Source organism: Branchiostoma lanceolatum, chromosome 7 (genome assembly GCF_035083965.1).
Source record: "Branchiostoma lanceolatum isolate klBraLanc5 chromosome 7, klBraLanc5.hap2, whole genome shotgun sequence".
In the NCBI taxonomy this organism is placed as follows: domain Eukaryota; kingdom Metazoa; phylum Chordata; class Leptocardii; order Amphioxiformes; family Branchiostomatidae; genus Branchiostoma; species Branchiostoma lanceolatum.
Window position 1 is genome coordinate 4,937,730 of NC_089728.1, and position 23,547 is coordinate 4,961,276.

The 23,547-nt window shown below is 42.3% G+C and overlaps 2 protein-coding genes across 2 annotated transcripts; one reads left to right on the forward strand and one right to left on the reverse strand.

Annotated features, from left to right (window-relative positions):
* Positions 1 to 1,559: 1,559 nt before the first annotated feature.
* On the reverse strand, positions 1,560 to 17,595 carry LOC136438786 (DBH-like monooxygenase protein 1 homolog). Its single transcript, XM_066433731.1, has 14 exons — positions 17,172 to 17,595; positions 15,744 to 15,890; positions 13,257 to 13,409; positions 12,254 to 12,427; positions 11,330 to 11,416; positions 10,763 to 10,945; positions 9,852 to 9,954; positions 9,296 to 9,462; positions 8,292 to 8,483; positions 7,157 to 7,216; positions 6,499 to 6,635; positions 5,705 to 5,816; positions 4,902 to 4,976; positions 1,560 to 3,339 (listed from the first exon to the last, which is right to left on the reverse strand). The coding sequence occupies exons 1-14, from the start codon at positions 17,292 to 17,294 to the stop codon at positions 3,205 to 3,207; spliced, it is 1,848 nt and encodes a 615-aa protein (XP_066289828.1). The 5' UTR covers positions 17,295 to 17,595; the 3' UTR covers positions 1,560 to 3,204.
* Positions 17,596 to 19,475: 1,880 nt separating this feature from the next.
* Positions 19,476 to 23,079, forward strand: LOC136438787 (protein CREG1-like). The gene is made up of 4 exons (XM_066433732.1): positions 19,476 to 19,783; positions 20,803 to 20,912; positions 22,180 to 22,315; positions 22,827 to 23,079. Exons 1-4 carry the CDS (start codon positions 19,593 to 19,595, stop codon positions 22,969 to 22,971), a joined length of 582 nt encoding a protein of 193 aa, XP_066289829.1. The 5' UTR covers positions 19,476 to 19,592; the 3' UTR covers positions 22,972 to 23,079.
* The last annotated feature ends 468 nt before the right edge of the window (positions 23,080 to 23,547 follow it).

The following is a 23,547-nucleotide window of genomic DNA, read 5'->3' on the forward strand; positions in this document are numbered from 1 at the left end:
CTGTATTAATTTACAACTGGACTAAGAAACAGACCTTATTCATGTTGTAGTATAAAATCTTGTCATTGATTATCGTAAATTGGAGCACATCGTGTAATCTATTTCATTGCGGAAACCATTTACATCGCTCACGTACACAAGCTCTTGATCGGCATAGCGTAGTCTTGTTTTTCCTGCATACCGGATAACTTGCGTAAGTTTGTGAATATTGAAGAAGAAGTAAAAGAAGTAAAAGGAGCTCCTTTTGAGACACGGGTGACATAGGGGTGTGTATTAATGCTCTTTGAACCACTCGTGTTGTGTTTCCACTTTCTACAGTTTTCTTATACACCAAGCGTGGGCAGCAAGACAATTCTATCGATACCAAACAAGAGAGACATATATTAACTAAAGCAGGAATCGAATTAACTATCGAATAAATTAGGATGGTTTTATTTCAACCAGGAACATATCCTGCAAATCAACTTCTTGATCACTAGCGTAGGTCTCCTAACTGTGCTCTAGACTCGGCTCTCTTGAATAGTGACAACTCTGATTGTCTAGAAAGTGGATGTTGTGGTAACATGCATAACTATTAGCCTCCACAGCAGGCTTTGAACCGGCTTTTGGGGGGGCTAAATAATACACTTTTTTTGCAGCTAGCCCGTAACTATCAGCCACCCCGTAACCATCTCGCGGCGAGTTGGTTACGGGGTGGCTGATACCTACGGGCTGGCTGCAAAAAGTGTATTATTTAGGATCATTTAGCCCCCCCAAAAGCCGTTTCAAAGCCTGCTATGGAGGCTACATAACTATAGGAGTGACTTACCGCGTCTTAGTAGTTATTTACTGATTAAGTGTATCATTTGACTGGACTACGAAACAGAGCTTGCTTATGGTCAAGTATAAAATTTTGTCATTAATTATCAAAAACAATAGCAAAATTTTGTGTACTCTATCTAATTGCGGAGACCGTTTACATCGGTCACGTACACAAGCTCTTAATCGTTATATCGTAGACTTGTTTTTCCTGCATACCGGATAACTTGCGTAAGTTTGTGAATATTGAAGAAGAACTAAAAGAGTTCAAAGGAACTCATTATGCGAAACCGGGCTCACCGCAACCCTAATCATCTAGAAAGTGGATGTTGTGGTGACATGCATAACTAAAGGTGTGTCGTGATCTCACAATATGTATCATTCTGGAATAACAAGTATATATCGGTCGAGAATTATATCCATATGAAATGTCATGGAGGTTATATTTTCAGTAGCTGTCTGTAAACAAGTACCGTCTGTAAACAAAATAAATCAAGAACCGCTAGATGGATTGATTTCATACTTGGTGTGATGATAGGGTCTGACAAAGCTGGAAATTATTACATTTTGGCCCCTAGCGCCTTGCCTAGATACTGCAGCGGGACTTCCGCTTTTGATATCTTGTTCTGCATGCGTTCGTTACTATGGTGTAAACATCAACGAGAACAAGGTCGTCCGCTCTCACAGATCTCACAGAAGCATAACACTGTTTGGCACGGGCACAGAATGTTTGGCCACTCAAAGAGGCAGTTGAGATGATGTATAAACACCGCAGCATTTATTCACTCCAACAGAATGTAAGGTAGATACAATTACAGACCAGTAAGAGATTCACACCTTACAACTTTATCAAAATGTATCAAGACATCAGTATTGTCTTGATGATAGAAATGAAATTCATCCAAAGTCACTCCAGTTACAGATTAAGATTTTCCCTATCAAAAGCATGTAGTTAGCATTTTTACCTAACACAATATGTCCTGTAATGCTGTACATGATATATACTCTTCGGCATCCTTTGTGCCTTTACCCAACATCAAGTCCCTGCAACAGTCTTACACAATCTGGATGATCATTTTGTTAATGTCATACATTTGTTACATCACCTTTTGCAGTCACAAATATTATATTTCTCTCTCCAAAGACGTTGTATATGAAAAACACAACTGAAATTAAGGTAACCATAGAGTTACAGCTGAACCCAAGTTTCATATAAGATACGTTGCCAAAAATCAAGTATTCAAGCTTCTGAACAAAATTCTGCACAAATTTTGAATCCAATAATTTTAGATTAATTCATTAACATATATATCATGTATAGCACAGAGGACGAGTCCAATTCAGTCATGAATTAAATCAATCTGCAGAAGACATTTTCATTTTTGATTAGTAATAGGATTTAAACCATGGCACTTCATCTTTAAGGTTCTAGAAAGTGCCCTGGAACCACTTTAGCTCAATGAACAGTTAAGCTACTCTTCCATTGATCGATACAGAGAAGACCGGCGATATATACAGTATGTACAGGTTCATTATACTGGATAAAGTTCCCTAGCTCTTTTCGACAAGTACAATGAACAGTGGACGGCGGCTTAACGTCCCGTCCCAAAGACTGCGACCCTTTCTACTAGTGCGCAAGTCAGGTGAGCGACAACAGTTGGGGTTCAAACTCACGGCATCCTCGTCCAGAGGCAGGGTCACTAACCACTGGACTACGCACGCTACTATATCATCTACGTACATCATTGAATTTAAAAAAAAAAAACTGAAGCAAATCGCGGCAATCCACTGCAAATATACACCCAAACAGGAAGGCCACAAAGGTGACCCTGTAAACTTCACACACAGTCCAATACGCCAACAGAGGCCCAGGACCTTTACAATCTGTCTAGCTGTGCTCCTTATGTTTTAGAATTATGGTGAAAAGTGAAGAACCAAATCAATCTTAATTTTGATAACGTTACAGTGGGTGGATTATAAGAGGAGTGAGTAAAAGTAGTGAGAATTGAATGCAACGAGGATGAAGTTAACGGAAGATATTTTTTTTTAAATTGAATAGAAACTCATTGGCTTTTGTGAGGTCAATGGTCAATGAACCGATTCATGGTTCTAATTGCGCACGCACAGCGAGATACATCGTGGGCAATATATCAAAGACAAATGTCCCTAACTTGCAAATGATTCTTGTCTAGACTCTGCTTGAATAAAGTGCAGACGTGTTTAGTTAATGTCTCAGGGGCCTTCAACCTTGACATATTACCCACAGTGCATCTCGCTGTGCGTGCGCATTTGGAAGCATGGACCGGCCTATTTCCAGATCTGCCTATTTCGAAGAGTTGTTATGCAGTGGGAGGGGGGCATGGTGTACACAAACTGTTGACACGGCTATGCAGATGAAGTGAGGTTTCACACGAAGGCTATGATGACGTAGCCCACGGCGAGCAGCAGCACGTTGGCGACAGTGATGGCGGTAACGGCGTCCACACCGGAGCACTCGTCTGCCGCCACCCACGGGAACTCAATCACGGGGGGCACAGGGCGCTAAAAATAAAGAAATCGATAAATACATGTAGACCTATAGATAATTCCACGGCCAGTGTTCCGAAGAACTTTCACAACTCGTCCCACCACAGATACTTTTTCAGCGTACTACCTGGTTCTCCTCTGACTCACACCACTATACTGCACTACTACTGCCTCAAAGTCATTCTACAGCAACAGCTTTTTTCCACGAACTGCAAAACTTTGGAATTCCCTCCCAGCCCACTGCTTTTCCCCCGAATACACCCTACAAACCTTCAAAACAAACATACACCGATGTCTGTCACCTATGCCACATTAGTTCAATTAGTTCAATGCCGAGAAGTGGCCTCTTACGGCCTTGCATTGAGCGAGATCGTTAAAAAAAAAGACCACTGGAGGTTTCATTTTCTTATGCCTCGCTCCACCCAAGTGTAACAAGGAGGATATTATGTGTGGGTCACGACACCAGCAATATAGCTGCATGTGTCCCACATGTATTGCGGAGAGAGACTCGGGAGCTATAATAGGTTTGGATTCCAGGCTATGATATTTGCGGAGAGAGACTCGGGAGCTATAATAGGTTTGGATTTTAGGCTATAAAACTGGATCAGATTCATTCATGGTCAGCGTTCAAACATCCGTCCCAACACAAGTAAAGTAGACTTCCGCGATGTCCAAACGATCCTAATCCTAAGCATAAGAAAACGAAACCTCCTGAATTCTACGTGTATCAATCAATAAATGCATGTGTAGACCCCCGATTTTCAAACGACCCTCATGCCTTCTTGGGGATAAACGACCCACTAACTTCTTTTATTCTCTATTTATTTATTGCTTCACTTGGGGGCTATTACTAAGGGCGAACCCATGTGCGGCCATAGTACTGTAGGTTTTCGAACCACTCACACCAGGAAGGACCCCCACTCTTTTCGATAAGTGCTGTGGATTCTTTAAAGTGCTCGAGGCGTGGCTCTCCTCAAACACGGGACCTCCATTTAACGTCCTATCAGAGTCGGGGCATATCGGTGGTTTCGAACCCGGGACCTCTCGGTTGTGGGCGAAACACCCTACCGATTGCGCCACACGATGCCACTAACTTCTTACATGTGACTTTTCAGAAACGAGACGAAAAAATGTGTCAAAATTATATAACAGATCTCCAAGAAGATCTCCAAGCAGATCGGTGACATATTTTCCACCTGAGGCCCTTGGGTGGGTGCCGTTTTGCCAGCGGTACATCTAGCCTTTATTATTATCCCTATCATTTAGAACTGAACAGTAAAGTAGCATTAAAACCTGGATGAAGAAAATAGCCGGGATAGTAGTATTGTGATGGTTTTATCCCATATTTTCACCACTATGAGATTGGGTTCGCCAGTATGAGATTTGGATAATAATCATAATCTCATACTGGTGAAAATATGGGATAAAGTCATCACAATACCACTATCCCGACTACTTTTTAATTCGGGTTTTAATGCTACTATACTCTTCAGTACTAAATAAGAGGGATTGATAGTCAGGTCTGTACATCTGTTTGGAGATTACTATTGTTTTAAGTAGAGAGGAGCTGTACTGACCGTTCTGTTCCCGTGCACTACATTATTGTTCTTGTCCACGCACTGCTCGAACCTTTGCGCCTGTGTTTCCCCTTGCTATTGTAAAACAACAACACAAGACGTCAGCACATCACTAAACACATAAACAGAGGAAAAAATCTGCATTGAAGTGAAAATTAATAAAAACTTGTAAGATACCCATGTATAGTGCAACCACCAAAAGGCACCATTTATTCTGTAAAAAGTACTATGTCACTTTGGTTGTTTGTCCAAATCAATCTATAAACATGCACCATTACACATACATATCTTTGATATATAAGTATGATTTCCATGCATGTGCTAGCCACGTTCATCGTAGAGTGACAGAAACTGATCAATGGACTCATAAAATCATAAGGGCCCTGTCACACTTGTGCGTATATGCAAGTCTGCATGAGTTGCGTATTAACAGGTTTTTGTTTGGAGTAAGTTTGCAGCCGAAGAAGTCATTTCTTTGCTTCGATAACTAGGCTGCACAGCGGTGGGTGAATTAAGTAGAAACGAAATTTTTCCCTGCAAACTTTACATAAACCAAAAAGATGTTCACGCGCAACTCATACGCACAAGTGTGACAGGGCCTTTATCAAAACATATGTTTGCATAGATAATCAACTACAGCCAAACAAAGCACACGAAAAAAATATTTCACGGAGGTATAAGATCTTTAGTTTTGGCTCTTGTCGTGGAAAGCTTTGCCTTACGTATACGCCCAAGCCGGCATGTTCCGAAGTTCTTCTGTCGAAACTATCACTGACAAAACAAAAAATAAACGTATCACCGACCTGAAACGCTGCCCGTATCTCGTCAGTCCAAGTCACGTGCGGGATGATCTCATCAGCGGTCAGGTTCACCAAGTTGTCTGGCGCCGTGGCGATAAAATCGGCCCTGGTATCGCTAATGAGAAATGGGAGAGAGATGAGTTCAGTTCAGTGAAGAGATAGATGGTAAAGGACACTGTAGTCTCATAGCCTTTTTGATCGTAATGGTAGTGGTAATCTCATGGTATACGTAGCCTTTTGAAGCCGTAGGGTCAGTGGGTTGTTAATCCAGTATTGTGTCTAGGGCACGGTATTGGAAGGCAGAGACCAACCCTCTCCTTCCACCTACTTTCACCTCCCCAACCTAAGTCAGGTACCCATTGTACACCTGGGTAGAGCGAGGAAAGTCTTTCCCAAGGGCACAAGATCGGTGGCATGACTGGATTCTCTCTGGGCAATGCATCCCAGTTTTCGGACAGTGAGTGTGACCTAATAAAATTACACTCAAAACAATGGGCTCCCATCCAGAAATATCCTGGCAGTGCAGACACCCTACTAGTTTCAAAGTGCTTTGAACCAAGGAGGTTTATGATTAAACCTCCTTGTTTGAACAAATATTATGGTAGAGTGCTACGTTGCTACATTCGTTACATGAGGTAAGATCAACCCAGACTTTCGCCGTGGAAATAATTCTTCAATGCGACACTTGTTAAAGACGTTTTATTATGCTGCTAGTGTTAGATGTTTATTCGCAATTTGGCGCAATTAGGCGCAGCCCAGAGAGATACTCATTTAAGACATGACGACTCGAAGTTTACCTGAACACTGTGGCTGTGGCGCCTAGACTATACAGGTACCAGTATGACATAGGCCAGCTCTCACACCGACTCAGTTCCATCTTGGGGTAGTACAGCAGCCAGGCGATACACATCTCGTTCTGAGTAGCCAGACCTCCCTGAACACGGGATAAATTACAGTGTTTAAATGTTGAAAAAAAATACCAAACAAAATTGAACAAAAACGTGAATGGAGTAGGCAGAGTCCTTAAGTGTGTGGTGTCCTTTCGATTTTTGATGAATGTAGCTTGAAATGTAAGGCAAATTTGATGTATAAACAAGAACAAAGCTTCCTTATGCCTCCTTATATCAGACATTTTTTAAATATTATGCCTGCCTATCGGCACATCGCAAAGCATCTTTCCCACTGGCGCCCATATATGGCAAAAGACAGGCATATTGCTGGAAATAGAAGACAGGAAATGGCATCATCTATTCAGAGTCTTTTGACCTAACTTCCTGTCATTGTTCCCGACGTGCCTAACATGTGGGAACCAGTCACTTTACCTCATTCACATTACTACGGACACACTGACAAGCAAATATACGAACAGACACACCGAAATCTTAAAAGAAAACCTCCGCACACATAGGAAATCCTGCACAGATGTAAAGATTTAGTCATGCGAATGCAACATACGTAAGTGACGTCGCTTCTGTCCGTCGTGTCGTAGGTACACTCCATCAAGATGCTGTCGCCCTAAGGAACAAGAGAGAAACATCCTTACACTGAATAATTTCATCAGGTTGGCGAATGACTGAATAGCAAGGTTCCTTTATTCACAACCAAGTATTTTACAAGAGCCGACGTTTCGACGACTGTCTGTCATCTTCATCAGGGCAATACTCTTGCCCTGATGAAGATGACAGACAGTCGTCTAAGTACTCTTGTGCATTGCCTTGATGAAGATCACAGACAGTCCTCTGATACTCTTTAGTATTGCCCTGATGAAGATGACAGACAGTCGTCGAAACGTCGGCACTTGTAAAATACTTTGTTGTGAATAAAAGAACCTTGCTATTCGAGAGAGAAGCAGACTTACACAAATGGTAAACTAGTCTATCTATTCCGAGTTGTGTCGGCTGGCATCATGAGACATTATGACAACAGGAATAAATCTTACAAAAACTGTCACACCAAAAGTATCTACAAAAGTGTACAACATTTTCTTAAACAATGACAAACATGTTATATTGACATGCCATTTGGCAGATATGACGTACCATCATATCTTAAAGGCACCCAGAGCATTTTATGAGGCTTGAAATTTGAATTAAAAAACTTTCTAAGTCATTCCTACACATAGTAAGTTTCAATAACAATATATACCATTACATATCGACATTAAAGGAGCAAAGATACGATGTCGTTGTGAGGTGAGAACTGATAGAAAATCCAAGCCCTAATAGACTGATCCTGACTGTCCATCACAATTAGCGGTTCGACCAATGAGAGAATGACTGCATGTCCGTCAAATGTTTGCATTTTTATGTTTTAATTTTGCATTTCTACGTTTTGACGAAGGTGGGCGGGGCTATGGCATCGGTCTATTTACACTAGACGCGTGAAACTAAAAGATCACCATGTGACTTATTTTTGTGCCGCTTTTGAGCGCTTTTGAAAAGAAATCCGTACGCGAATGTGGTAAACAGTGGCATTAGATGTCAATTTCATAGAGATTACAGCAACTAGAATATTTCCAGTTTTCAAGCCTCATAAAATACTCTGGGTGCCTTTAAAAGAAAGAAGAAATTTGAAATAGCAAAGACCGTACCGGCAGAATTTGTGTTGCCTGCTCCATGGGGACGGTTTCCTGGTAGTTGAAGTCGTAGAACTCGTCTTTGAACAACTCCTGGCGCTCATTCGCCCCTCGGACGTGCCGGACGCTCACGCTCCTGCCGGCCAGGTGGGCGTGCGCAAACGCGGCAAGGACATTCAAAGAAGTCGCCGAAACGTCCTCCATTCCCTGTATCATAGGAGGGATTCATTCATTTCATTTATTTCATTTTTTCAGGGAGAATACACTCAGACTGTGAAGCCTTTTATTTAGGTAGCCCTGATTTTACGTATAAAAACACAAACTACGACTAATAACACAGTAACAATAATAACCAATCAAGCATAAAAGCCATGTTACATACAGTACAGATATCAATTACCGCCGGTAGTGCCATTATTAAAGGACTTGTAAGTAAGTGCAGTTCTTTGTTTCAGCGAGAGGCTGTTCCATAACTCAGTCCCATAATGTTGTAGACTGCTGAGGTATGATGCTACTCTAGCTGAAGGACAGTGAAGCAGGTGGGGGTCGTAATCCCGAATTCGTTTGGCCTCTGTGCGTGTTCGATCTCTTTGTGTAGGTGGAGACTTTCATCGAAAGAGTTCTGCCATGTACATTGGCGCCCTTCCCCGAACTGACATGAAAACTGTCATCTATGGAAGCATCTAAAATTTAGAACTGAAGGAACTTGTTGCCGCCAAGCACAGTATGGACACCCTCACTAGATAGCTGTGAATAATGCCTTAAGCTAGATGTGCAAAGGTAAGGCGTGACAGGTCATTCAGTGTAAATTGAACAGCTGCTACCGCGCCGCGTGTCTGCGAAGCCGCTGTGTTACGCCGAAGGGTGGTTATAATGCATATGTCGATATAGACGGATAGATTCATATGTGTCATATACAGGTATCTAATGTCTAAAATCCAAATTCAAACAAAAGTTATATCAGCGTCAGAATATTACAGAAACACAAGACATGACCAACATTAATTTAAGACGTTCACCTGTTGCAGGCATTCGGAATAGCAGTGAGCCACGGTGGTGTGAGAAGCGCTCCCTGGCGGAATTTTCTGGGACTGCCCCACCTCAACTCCTACCTGCAGCACGCCGACTTCGTTCGTTCGCAGTGTTGAAGTAAGGTAGAGCCGCAATCCGGAACTGTCCACGATATCTGGGATAAAACAGCATGAGCATATTACTCATATCCAGTCTAAAGACACTGCCTGCATCAGCCAGTCTCTTTTAGGGAGTGTAGGGAGTGTAATATTGCAAAAGAGACATGTAATTATGCAAATATACAAACACATTTTCAAAGAGGCCTGTTCATTGTTCCAACTGCGCATGCTCATTGAGATGCATTCTGGGTTATATGTAAACAATGAAGGCCCCTAACTTGTAAACGTTTCTTGTCTACACCATTGTTAATACACGTTAAGACGTGTTTGGATACGTGTTTATGCCTCGGGTACCGTTAACTTCGAAATATTACCCACAGTGCAACTCGCTGCGCATGAGCAGTTGGAACTATCTCAACTCCATCGACTGTAGGGTCCGTCTTACCGTTCCTCAGGTCCGGGTTGTCATAATGTGTTTCCATCATGAGGAAAGTAGGATCATTCGTATCCCCCATGGAGATCCCAGCGTTGTCTGGTAAGTTGAAGACCTGGATTAATGTAAAAGTATGATAATTGCAGCTAGTGAACATCATCTCTAACTAAGAATGACCTTCCGATCCATTCGACCATAAAGAATGAAATTGCTTATTCATTTGACTGACATCCGTCAATGCCGATTTACATTCGGCACAATGTGCACAGTACTAAGGAATGCCCCCAGGCCAGGGTTGCAATTAGATTCTAGTAGGCTTGTGGAGACCTGCGCAACATTGACCAATCCCTACAAATTGCGCCGTGATTGAACGGACACCGGCCGTCTTGTTGCCAAAAATGTCCTTGTAGATCTCCCAGACTCGTCGGGTGAGCTATTTTCCTGCTGTGACATGGGTACGACGATATTTGATTAGAATAATTCACATGATTATAATTTTTGTATGATTTTGATCTGTCTTTATAAATTGTATATGATGTTTACAACTCAAAATTTACTTACTTGTTCCTCTTCTTTATGGTATAATTTTTATTTGTTCTTTCGTTAATTTTGCTTCATTTTGATTATGTATAACTACTGTCTAGTTTCGAGGGGGCCCCACGAAAAGCCACATAGGCTTCTGACCCCCCCTGCATGTTTTTATTTGCCCTGTTTATCTATGGTTTTATAATTGTACACATGCATGCAAACAATAAACAATAAACAAACAAAACAATATCGGCATCTAAACTCTTTGTAACCGGCTCTCCACAAAAGTAACGGTAGTCCCATGAAAAATGGAGATATAGTTTTGTTATCCACTGTATTATCCAACTTGGCGAAGCTAGCTAATCAACACGAAATGAAAACTGAAGATGTCTCACCGTTCCACCGATCGCCCAGGCCAGTAGAGTGATGCTGCACTGGTACCACTCCCCCGGCATGTTGGAGTAACAGATGTACTCCGCGCCGTCGTGCGTGTCAGGGTCCGGCACACCTGGCCCACACTGGTACAGCACGAAGTGGTGCACCACGCCCTCGTTACCGGACTGAATCACCGGCTCCCACTGCGGAAAACCAACGTCGTCAAACACAAATCCACACGAGTCAGTACCAGAAACGCGCATGTACACATCACATGTACACACGTACACGCAGACACGCACGCAAACACATACAGACGCACATACACACGCGCGCGCACACGCATACCCATATATAAACAGACGTGCACACATGCATTCATACACACCCGTACGCAAGCACGCACACACACACACACGCACACACACAAACATTTACTCACGGACACACGTGAGTGCGCACATGCACATAGGCACACACACGCGTGCGCACACACACACACACACACACACACGCATACACATAACATATCCACATGCACGCACACAAACACATGCATGCCACACATGGCCTGTCTGCTCACGTACCCTGATGAGATGTCTCTTCCCTCCTAGGTTTGGCACCTTGAACCCCTTGCACAAGTAGGTGGTGCTCGAACTGTCCGGAACTGTGTACTGTGAACATAATTGGCAATATTCATGGTCATTCTCTCACATTCACTTTCAATTCTTTAAGTTCTTTCGCGGTAGTTCCATTAGTTCTTCTAGTATCAACTGTAAAATCATGTAAACCGCTCAGGACTATGTCATTGCAACCAAACGTTTTGAGTTATATAGACATTTTTATTGACACAACAAAAGAACAGCGACTTCCGTAAGGTCTCCTATAACTATACATGTAAACAACAACAATGGGATACAAAATAGTCAACGTACGTACAAGTATAACAAGTATATGAATACTTCAACATGTCAAGTTTAAACTATCACTTACACTACTAGTTCTAAGATCTAAACATTCTTTGATACATTTACCTATTTGTACACAGTGGGGGTTGTCTCATTCTAGAATGTATTTGAATTTATCTATAGAAGGGAATTATCAAATTCTGTTGTGAGCAAGCGGAAAGAAGGTTGAACAGCTGCTTTGTGCGTTTATCATGATATTGTATCTAGGATAAAGTGTCGTTCATCTTCAATCTCATTTGGACAGAATTATATTTGTTCTTTTGCTTTCTTTTCCGCTGGGGGAGGGGGGGTGTCGGATTCAGTTCAACTAGTTTTTCCTGTCATTTATGTTTTAGTGTGTTGTCAGACATTTTATTTTCAACAATGTAACGTTACAAGGGGCGGCTATAATATAAGTTGTGCACAACTTGAGTAGGCCGCCACTTTGTCTTTGTTCATCTACTAGTATTTGATTCCTCTTTGAATAATAAAAAAATCTTCACACCTTTTCTTTAAAATACGCCTTAAATATGAAATCACCAAACGTAAAAGATTACTGTTTACGTTTTGGTTCAAGAGTTCGATGGTTTGGACATCATCAGGCAGCGCCGGTTCGGTTCGCGGGTAGAGGATGTGCAGACTGCGGCTTCCCCGGTTGGTGGCGCCGTGGTAGATGAGAGACCTCTCACTGGTGGGGTCATCGGCGTGGTAGGCCCAGATCACACGGTTGGTCCCGTTCTATAATAATGATAATGATAATAATAAATGGTTTATTGGTCAGAACTATCCACAACTAAAAAATCATGATCATAGCATGTTCAGAACACGAGATTTCAAAAGCGAAAGGTGCCCCGCAGTACCATTAAAAAACCGCTAGGGGTGCCAAAATCCAATCACTTCAAGGTCTTCCAACGACCTACCCACCCATTAAACATGAAGACAATTCATCAAGGCATTCTTGAGTTATCGTCCCGTGGACTTTCACATTCCTGTGCAATTCCTAGAATTCTTGCAAACTGCACACAATATATATACACCATTAGGCTCGCCCCTGAGTCGTCGCCAAAAACACAACTACATATGTACACACTGTGCACCGAGAATAATCACATTATTCTAATATACAATTTTAACATAATTTGTAGGACTCACAGAGACCTGTACTTGTGTCTCGCTTTCCAAAATATGATGTACTGCGACACCACTTTAATCAGGTACAGGTACAGGTCCAGACCTGGACCTGACCCTCTGGACCTGGACCTGGACCGGACCTGAATTTTCTGTACCGGTACCCACCCCTAGTACACACATACACATACAAATGTTGAGATCACATCTAGAGGGTGCAAGATCGATGTTTTAGTTATAACTACAGGAAGATATCCACTGGTGGTCCTATGACAGAGACATCAGACATGCATCTGTAACCGATTAGTGATCAACAAAGGAGATAGACGCCTGTCTACCTATAGCAGTTGTGAGCAGACAAGCAGTGTGTGCAGACCTCATCCTTTGTCCTCCTATACTAGTGCCTAAACCATAGCAACACAAACACACCATGACTTACGTATATTTTCCTGTCATTGGAGTCACACAGCACGATCCTCCTGGTGAAGCACACGATGGTGTGTGTGTCGTTCTCGGTAGCCAGGACGTCATAGTAGTTCTGGCTGGAGTCCCCATCGTACACTGGATGCTCCTGCGCCTCCGCGTAATAATCCTACGATAGAGATGATAGAGATATGATGACCAATCATGACAAATAACAAGATCTTTATTCATTAACCAAAAATCTGCATATCTATTGTACCCCCTTGAACCCCATACACAAGTAGGTTGTGGCCGAAATGTCCGGAACTGTGTACTGGAGAACATAATTGGCAATATTTATGGTCATTCTTTCACATTCGCTTTGAAAAAGAATAATCCTACGATAGAGATGTTAGAGATATGATCCCACGATAGAGATGATAGAGATATGATGACCAATCATGACAAATAACAAGATCTTTATTCATTAACCAAAAATCTGCATATCTATTGTACCCCCTTGAACCCCATACACAAGTAGGTTGTGGCCGAAATGTCCGGAACTGTGTACTGGAGAACATAATTGGCAATATTTATGGTCATTCTTTCACATTCGCTTTGAAAAAGAATAATCCTACGATAGAGATGTTAGAGATATGATCCCACGATAGAGATGTTAGAGATATGATGACCAATCATGACAAATAACAAGATCTTTATTTATTAACCAAAAATCTGCATATCCATTGTAAGCAATAACTCAAGGACCTCTGGATGGACTGTGATGATATTTGATATACAAGTAGGTATTGGCAAGACGAAGATCAATGTCGATTTTGGGCCGGCTCTAAGTACTATCAGTTCATTGGCAATACAATTATTGTTCCAAAGTCTAAGATGTTGTATAAGATGTTGTACAAGTCACACAAGAGAACTTGTGAGCGACGGCTGTCTTTACACACACGGCAAGGAAGTATTGTGGGACACCCGTGGCACATGAATAACTTTTGGTCCTCTGGCAGCTTTCCTTCGAACTGCAGAGGCAATTTTGTTGTAGACTTTACAACAGGATAGCTGAAGCAATGAATTATTATTCCAAAGTACAAGATGTTGTATAAGCTGTAACATAAGTCACCCAAAAAGCTGTCATGACACCAGATCCCTATACCAACATGTTGTTCATCAGAAAATGCCACGGTGTGACTTAAACAACGGTACCATAGTCACACTGCGCTTGGCATTGTATTGAGTAAGGCTCCTGTCACACTTGTGCGTATATACAAGTGTTTTTGGTTTAGGTTAAGTTTGCAGCCGAATAAGTGAATAAGTAAACAGAAAACAACTTTTCCCCCCCGCAAACCTTACTTTGATATATAATCAATAAACCCAAAAAAGATGTTAATGCGCAACTCACGCGCACCTGAATATACGCACAAGTGTGACAGGGCCTTAAAAGGCAAACAAAGTCACCTAGTGATCATATCAAGAAGAGCAAACACTATACTCGGCAGCCAACAGAACAGAAATGCAGAACCATGACGGTCGTTTCTATAGCCTAAGTAGAGATGATTCATAGCACTGTAACCAAACCCGTCCCTAGCGTACGTAGTGTTTTGTTTGTCTTTGTTGCGTATCATGTAACGTTTTCGTGCAGCGGTCTCGTTTTTCTGGTTTTAATTCCTACGGACGTGAATCAGCAGTATTTGACGTTGAAAACAACATAGGCGATATGTCAACATACTATGGATTATTCTAAAACATACCATACGACATGGCCCATGATCTACCTCACTCACTCCGTTGACCTCGCGAAAAAGATTATGAGCTAAACTACCCACATGGAATCAACATATATGATTTTTACTCCAATTCTGGCACTCTTGGTTCTTTACACATGTGTCTTTCTCCTTAACTGACATTACCGAAGAACGTTATGAGCCTGTTAAACGATTTGATCTTTCAATACGTTGAGTCTGATATAAATCATTCTTTAACATCCATTTCTTTTATCATTCTCATATTCTAGTAAATCATTTTTGCTCAGGAAAGTCAATACGCCTTATTTTTAAAACAAATTTACAGTATTAACCTCAGGGTTATCGTTTGGGTTGGCAGGATCTTAAGATTTTATTCAAAAGATTATCAAAGGAACATCCTGTCAGTGGTACCAAAAAAATATTATTTACAGGAAGATCCTGTCAATACTTCCAAACATTCTTATTCACGGGAAGATCCTGTCAATAGTGCTTAAAAAAACATCTTAATTAATAGGAACAATTTGTCAATAGTGGCAAAATATTCTCATTGACAGAAACATCTTGTCGATAGTGTTAAGAAATAATTATCGACAGGAACATCCTGTCAATAACCATCCTCGACCAAATTCAAATTATCACGGTTAAAGACTAAGTTTAAAAAAAATTCTTATCCGTGAGTCCTCCCCCTCCACTTCGACCTAGTTGAAAAGCGGCCGGCCGCGTAAGCCGAATAAGCATCTCGAAGCTGACAGAAAGACGTTACTTACGTGGAAGTACGGCTGGCCGTCGTCGCCGACGTACCCGGCGAAGATGTCGGAGCCGGGCATGTTCCCGTTGGGAGAGAACCCGACGGCGACCATGCCGCGGGTCTGCACCTCGAGCTGCATGGTGACGGTGGACTCATCTCTCCGCCACTACAGGCAAATAGACAGAATCATTTTAATACGACATGGCGACGCCTTGGTCATGGTGATGTCCCTATAGCCCAACTGGTAGCAGTCTCGCAGTTGAGCTCCTGGCCCAATAGTTGCTATGAGAGTGGAAGACCCTGGTTCATTGCGGGACATCTCGGTTCCCCGTAGAATTGGGGTCTCGAACTCGAGGAGGTGCCAAGAGCACGTTAAAGGGAAAACGCTAGTAACCCCTCCCTGTAAAAAGAATATTGTGACCGCAATGTCGCTGTACTTCCCGACTTCAGTATTGCCTGGTCAGGGCCAGATCGTCTACACCACTTCATGCCTCTTGCAAAGCGGGGACCGAAATTGAGCCCAGGGCATTAGGGTGTGTAATGACCATACAGTTGTCACATTATATTCGTTCCAATATGGAAAATTCTAAATCCTGGCTCCTAGATAAAATGTGATACGATCAGATGATAGACGTAGACGCTGCGGACACTTGTATTTGGATTTGTGTTGCCCTTACCTTTATGATATTATGCAAAAAGTTCAAGTATGACTAAAAAGACAACAAAACAAGTAAAGCGTAAAAAGATTCGTTTTCTACCGATGAAATGCGTTGAGCGCACCGTCAAATCGCCTGGTCGCAGTGAGGTCGTCAACGTGCCGCGGGTCCAGTGAGAAAGGGGCTTTAAGATTCTTTAAGACCCTACCGGAATATGCTTTGCCAAACACGTACCGCTCTGAACACGCCTGTTGATGCAGGTATTACTACAAAAGCATTCTCCGGTGTGGACAGTTATGTAAACGTTTGGCTAGTCATGTGTGAGAGGGCACAACAATGGCGCTCTTGTCTACCTTCTCTTTAATAAAGTTAAGAGGCCGACCTCAGACTGAGGACAATGATACTGCCTCTATACTTATGAAATTAAGCAACTACATTACTAGAGTTGTTGGTGACCAAGTAAGGCTGGCTAAAATAAAGGTTGATACAACTTATGGTTGTAACATTTGAAACAGAAAAATTACATCTGACGCTACTACAAAGGGTTGTAATCCCTAGGACGGGGCTTTAAGCCCGGTATTGTACTTGTCGAAAAAACCTTGGGAAATTTCTCCGATACAATGAACTTGTATCTACTGTAAACAGCGTCTGTCTTCTATGTCATGACTAGTGGAGGATTACTATAATAGCTCTTTGGTGGGCTAAAATAATTCGGACCGCTTTCTTCTCTTTACCAGTTGGTGCCTGGTAAATGTTTTGATATGTTCAAGCAAACAAGTCTGTGTGCTCACCTGCAGAAAGACGTTCATGGCTTCATCCAGGTAAGCGCTGTTGGTGAACGTCACGCCCGTTCCGACCGCCGTTACACCATTGAACACTGTCGTGAAGACAACCAAGGCGAATGCGGGCCCCATGGCGCACGATAAAGTTGTTTTACGAAAACGGTACTCTCGCTCCTGACCTGCTGTCAGGTAACGTTACCAGGTACGGTAGTGCACTTCAAATGGTGTGGCGCAGCCCGTCAACTACGTCGTGCGATCTAGTGTGTTCGCTCGGTCAAAGATATTACCTTACCAGCGACAATAGGTTACCCTTACCAACCAAACAAACGGTTGATTGTTTTGACGAAAACGCGTTCTCTCCTGGCCCTGCTGTCAGGTACGGTAGTGCACTTCAAATGGTGGGGCGTAGTTCGTCCTGCAGGTCGGACGATACCCTGACGATGGCGTGTTCGCTCGGTCAAAGATATAACCTTACCAGCGACAATAGGTGGCCAATAGGTTACCCTTGACAACCAAACAAACGATTGATTGGGATAATGAAAGGGCGTGCCATTCTTAGGATGATCTCGCCTGCCTGCAATCATATCGTCTTTCAGCCCACACAATGCTGATTTACATAGCACCAAGGTCAGAATCAAATTAAAGGTTATGACTCAATGCGAGATTAAAGGTCATCAAAACGACATTTCCAGTGAAAAAAGTGTCACAATTCTGCGCCGTTTTGTGCCGTTTTGCGCTATCTTGGCAATTGCCACAAAATCGCAATTGTAGGCGGCACTGTCAGGCCGATTGGCGATAGCTTGGGAATGCCTGGCGCAATTTACCGCAGCCAAGTAAAAAAACGTTCGCGTGCCAACATTAATACAGCCCGGGAACACACAAATACCACCTTGTTAGAGCACTATGACCGAACGTCGTATAATGTCGTGTTCGCGTATATATGTATGGGTGATATCATGACCACAGTTTCTGTTGAATGTTTGGCCAGTGTGTCCTTCGCAGACGATATCTTTTCCGACACAACGTTTGGAAACTAAATTGTCTATAGTTTCCGGTGAATTTTATTGTGATTACCGTGAGACAACAACTAAACAACTAACTCCTGTGCTAGCCTCCTTCGCAGACTTCCTATGACAGCGGCGTATATATATATTTTTTTTTGGGGGGGGGGGAGGTTCTCTAAAGGGAGTTGTGTAGCCAAGGGAATTGTGTAGCCGAGGGACGGCCGCTGTTCATGTCCATATGGATATGAACAGCGGCCGTCCCTCGGCTACACAACTCCCTTGGCTAAACAACTCCCTTTAGAGAACCCCCCCCCCCCCAATATATACGCCGCTGTCATAGGAAGTCTGCGAAGGAGGCTACTCCTGTGCATGCCTGATAACACATTGCAACTAAGGTACCGTGCTGCTGGTCAAGGGTTAAAATGTGTCTAGTTATTGTTGACAGTTGACTTTGCCTCTGATTATTGATAAACACTAACAATTCACCAGCCAGGCTGATCACCCGGAGTTCTGCGTATGCACATTACGTCATGGGACAGTGCGTATGCAGTCTGAGGTCATCAACGTAAAGCCCCTGTCACACTTGTGCGTATATTCAAGTGCGTTTGAGCTGCGCAGGAACGTTTTTTTTTTGGTTTATGTAAAGTTTGCAGGGAAGAATTTGTTTTCTACTTTGACCCACCGTTGTGCAGCCTAGTGATCGAACCTAAGAAATCACTTATTCGGCTGCCGCAACTTAACCTAAACCAAAAAAAAATGTTAACACGCAACCCATGCGGACTTGTATGTACGCACACGTGTGACAGAGCTTAAAGGACACCGCAAAGGATTCCATAGCATAGAGTGAAACAGGTTGCTTGTTATCATGGCCTTAGGTAAGGCCACGCTATCTTGATTATATGGATAACATCCGCGCGCATACGGAAAGTATGATATAATGACAATGAAGTTTATTGCATATTCATGCCCAACAAGGGCTAATGTTAAATGCATTAAAATATAAAAGACAACAAAACACAGAAAACGTAAAAATGATTTAGACATTTAACCACTTTGTGTATGTTTCTTGATTTACGCTTTAATTTTTCGCTCCCGCAAACAACCGGCCTACCGGCTTTACTGGCAACCCTCTACCCCTGTCAGCGAGCCGGTCCGAGAACTAACAGACATCTGCTTGGAGATCACGTCACGACTCTGAAGCGTATCATTTTATTTGATGATGGGGGTCATCCATATTTACGTTGTACATCGTACGTCTATCCAATCACACAGCGGCGTTACACTGACCCATTTACATCACACCAGGGGCATTCCGGTCACACAGCCTGCTTTCCACGACTCTCTGCTTCACGCTGCTATAAACGTCATATTGTTTTCCCAGTTAACTTTGAATTTCAGGTGACAGACCAGCATCTCAGTGAACAGGATGACTATCTTGATCCTGACGCTGACGGTGTTCATCGGGGTCTCGGCGAGCAGTGCCGGCCCCCCTCCCCATGACGACTTCGCCGCCACAGCTCGCTACGTGGTTCACAGGAACAACTGGGGCAGCCTGGCGTCCACATCCACACACCAGCCCATCAAGGGGAAACCGTTCGTGGATGCTTTCTCCGTCAGGTACGCAAACCGTCTGTTGTTTATTAGAGATTCTTTGTACACAACCATGTAATCTCACCTGCTGACGTTTCGGTATCTATCAGACGCCTTCTTCAGAGCTTTTGACTGGAGTACTGCTTCTCAGCAAGGATCTCAGTAAACGTCAGCAGGTAAGACTACCTGGTTGCAAGGAGGTCTATATAAAACCTCCTTGCTGGTTGTGTACAAAGAATCTCCAATATCCTATGTTCTATCAACCTGATGAAATTATTTTTGAAACCTTCTGTTGTTTTTGTTCCTTGTGAAATAGTTATCACATAGGTGTGCAAGAAAGTACCCAAAGTCAAATCGGAAGACCAGGAGTTGGGTAAAACCTCCTTGGGTATACTCAAGGAGGTCTAAAATCAACATAATATTTTGCCATTATACCTCATTGGTATACTCGACTAATGCAATACTATCTGTTTTGTCTCATTGTGCAGCAAAGTTTAACATCTCAGTAAAAATGACATTTTTGGAGATGGCTAAAAAAAGGTAGTCAGACAGCTGAAGCAAGGAACAAAGAACAGACGCGGATGTACGGCTTGGGATTTATGTAAATCAGGATAATTAGTGCTTTCGCCACTTATTATCACTTACATTTGATCGTAGTTCGAATATACTGTTTTACTTGACACTCAATCATAAAATGTAGTCCTCTCTTTCCAAATTTTGAACCTCATTGGTTGTATTAAATCCTGGTTGTGTACTGTAGAAATCCTGAGCCAAATCTTCCGACAAAACTCCCAATTCAATGTGTACTAGTGATATGTATAGTCCCATTGCCAATCATGTTTTGTTATGCAATCATCAAGGTGTCGTCATAAATTAACACTTTTCACACTCTCTGGTTTCGACTTTGCATCTCAGCAAGTTGGACTACTACATGCAAACTGTAGTTTGTTTGTCATAGCATACATACTAGTCTGGTCATTTTCCTTTGTCTTCGGGTGACTTCCACTGCATATTTGATGAAACGACTGTACTTTGGTTGGTTCCAGTGACGGTCCTGTCGGAAACAGTACCGGTGTGCCGTACTTCTTCTTCAGTCCGCTGGAAAATACTGTGCAAGACTTAGAGGCCAACCCGTTTGCTACTCTACTGGTGTCAGGTAAAACACATGATACACGTCACATATTTGGTTTAAAGAAGGCTATATTTAGGTGGGTCGCCTGACCGTAACCGGTCAGCCCCCAGGGTAGGGGCCATAAAAGGCGTGAGTTTGCCTTATAAGATCTTATAAGCCCATTCACGGTTCCGACTACTCATGTCTGACAATATTATATAGATAGTGCTTTCATGTAGTTTGAAATGGAGCATTGTACAGCCTAGAACCTAACCGTTGTATAGCATAGAACCTCCCTGTAGTTTGACAGAAGTAGCCAGTAGTAATTTATTTTTGCCGTACCTGTTACAATCGTTGTGCAATAAACTTTGACTTGACTTGTGCAGTGTCAAAGATAAAGACACTAGGGGCCTTCACCTCTGACATATCACATAATGCATTTTGCTTCGCATGCGTATCTAGAATCGTTGATAAACTCCTTAATGTCCTGATTGTGAGGAACTTGCCAAACAGTGCGCAGTCGACCGCTATCCGGGGGATTCTAATGAATTCATATTGACTTACCCTGCAAAAGTAAATAATTTTCTTGCAACGTGTACCAAAGGCAAAGACGGAGTTTCTGTTATCTTCTAAGCTTCACGAGCTATTGCACGTGATGGAGTACCCGATCTTGTACCATATTTCCCCAGACTGTTAATCTATTTAAGTCCTTAAAGGCAGACTAAACTTAATTTCGTAAAGCATACTGCATTATGTTAAATATACCCCTAAGACCAGTTCTGACTTGTTTTACACCAGTCCATCATAGATAAGCCTTTTTACAACATTTCAAATTGGTGGCCTGGTGCCCGTAATACTCAACGAGTCCAAAGACCGTGACGTCAGAATCCGTCAGAATCCGACTCGGCCCCAGAATCTATTCTATAGAACACGCATCGATCGTAACAGTCGGATTCTGACGGATTCTGTCGGATTCTGACGGATTCTGACGTCACGGTCTTTGGACTCGTTGAGTATTACGGGCACCAGGCCGCCAATTTGAAATGTTGTAAAAACGCTTATCTATGATGGACTAGTGTAAAACAAGTCAGAACTGGTCTTAGTTGTATATTTAACATAATGCAGTATGCTTTACGAAATTAAGTTTAGTCTGCCTTTAAATCCGTATCGTTAAATGGCATAGTTCACCATATATTCGTACCACGGTACCACTTTTTAACTGTGTTGAATTCGAAAGTATCTCAGTTGACACATGTTAGCAACTTTTCAATAAGTTCATGTTATAATTGTTTCCGTACGTTAAACCTTGCAGAGGTCCAGAGCGGATTCTGCGCGAGTGTGAAATGGGATCCCGAAGATCCCCGATGTGCTAAAATCCACCTGTCGGGAAAAGTCGTGCCTGTACCCGAAGATGAGACCGACTTTGCCAAGAACTCACTATTTTCAAGGTAACAGTGTTTTATGTTAGCCTCCACCAGGCCCTCTTACGGGCGTATGAATCGTAGAATTCGGCAGAAAAAGGAATAATTAGCCAGTAGAGTCAGTCCACAGTGAAGATCACATTTCGTGAAGCCTGCAAGTGAAACTCTGGCGTAGTTAGTCTGGTAGAGACTAGTTTTATATTACATGTATTTCAAAGCATGACATTTATATAGTTCCTGATGGTGAGATAGTTTTGCCCGAAGTAAATGAAATGATAAATCGCATGGTAGAAATACCACATATTACTATTAGCCATAACACAGCTGAAAACAATGTGCACAAATCGAGTATCCTCGATGATTTTAAACGTATACCGTTTTTTCACATGAATCACGTCAAGTGTGTTATCACACATCATAAACCTGACAACACCCTTTAGTTACTATTAGACTGTGAACACGCCTTCCTTCAATACCTAGTGTGCATCACATATGTATTTTGTAGGATAATAAAGTTCATCGGATTTTATTACCATAGGCATCCTATTATGGCGGAATGGTACAAGATGCCTGATCACCAGTTTTACTTCGCCAAGATGGAGGTAGAAGATGTGTTCGTCTTGGACTTCTTCGGCGGAGGACACCACGTTTCTCCTCAAGACTACTACAAGGCCACTCTCTAACATCTATGCAACCATACCTGCACGCTCTCTTTCTGTTTATGTGTGAACTGCAGTTGTCTATTTGCACAGATGTATATGTAACGTTACGTTTTCAGTCTCACAACATCAAATTTTCATGTATGGCTATGCACACAACTTCCTAAGATTCTGACGTCATTGACGTGTTTAAACTGTTAACACGAACAGTCAGAACGTTGATTCTACTCATGATCATTGCCATACATTTCAATTACCGTACATGCAATTAGCATTCGGGTATGATTTTGCAAAAAACAAACAATTATCATTAAATTTGCTGACAATACGTTAAACAGAATACGTATTAACAAGACTATAATACGCCAAATGTCAGTTACTATGATACGTTATGACAAGACTAGATATCTGTTTCTGGTGTGTTTCCACCAAGGTCTGTTCTATGTGATATATACATAGAGAATGCAATTACCAAATACACCAGGGAAGAAATTCCTACTTCGTAGTTCGTACTGTCAATCTTATCAAAAGTTGGAAAGGTACTTTTCATTTCTGTCAGAAAATTCGTCTACGCGTTTGAATTATCATCAGAATTCGTAG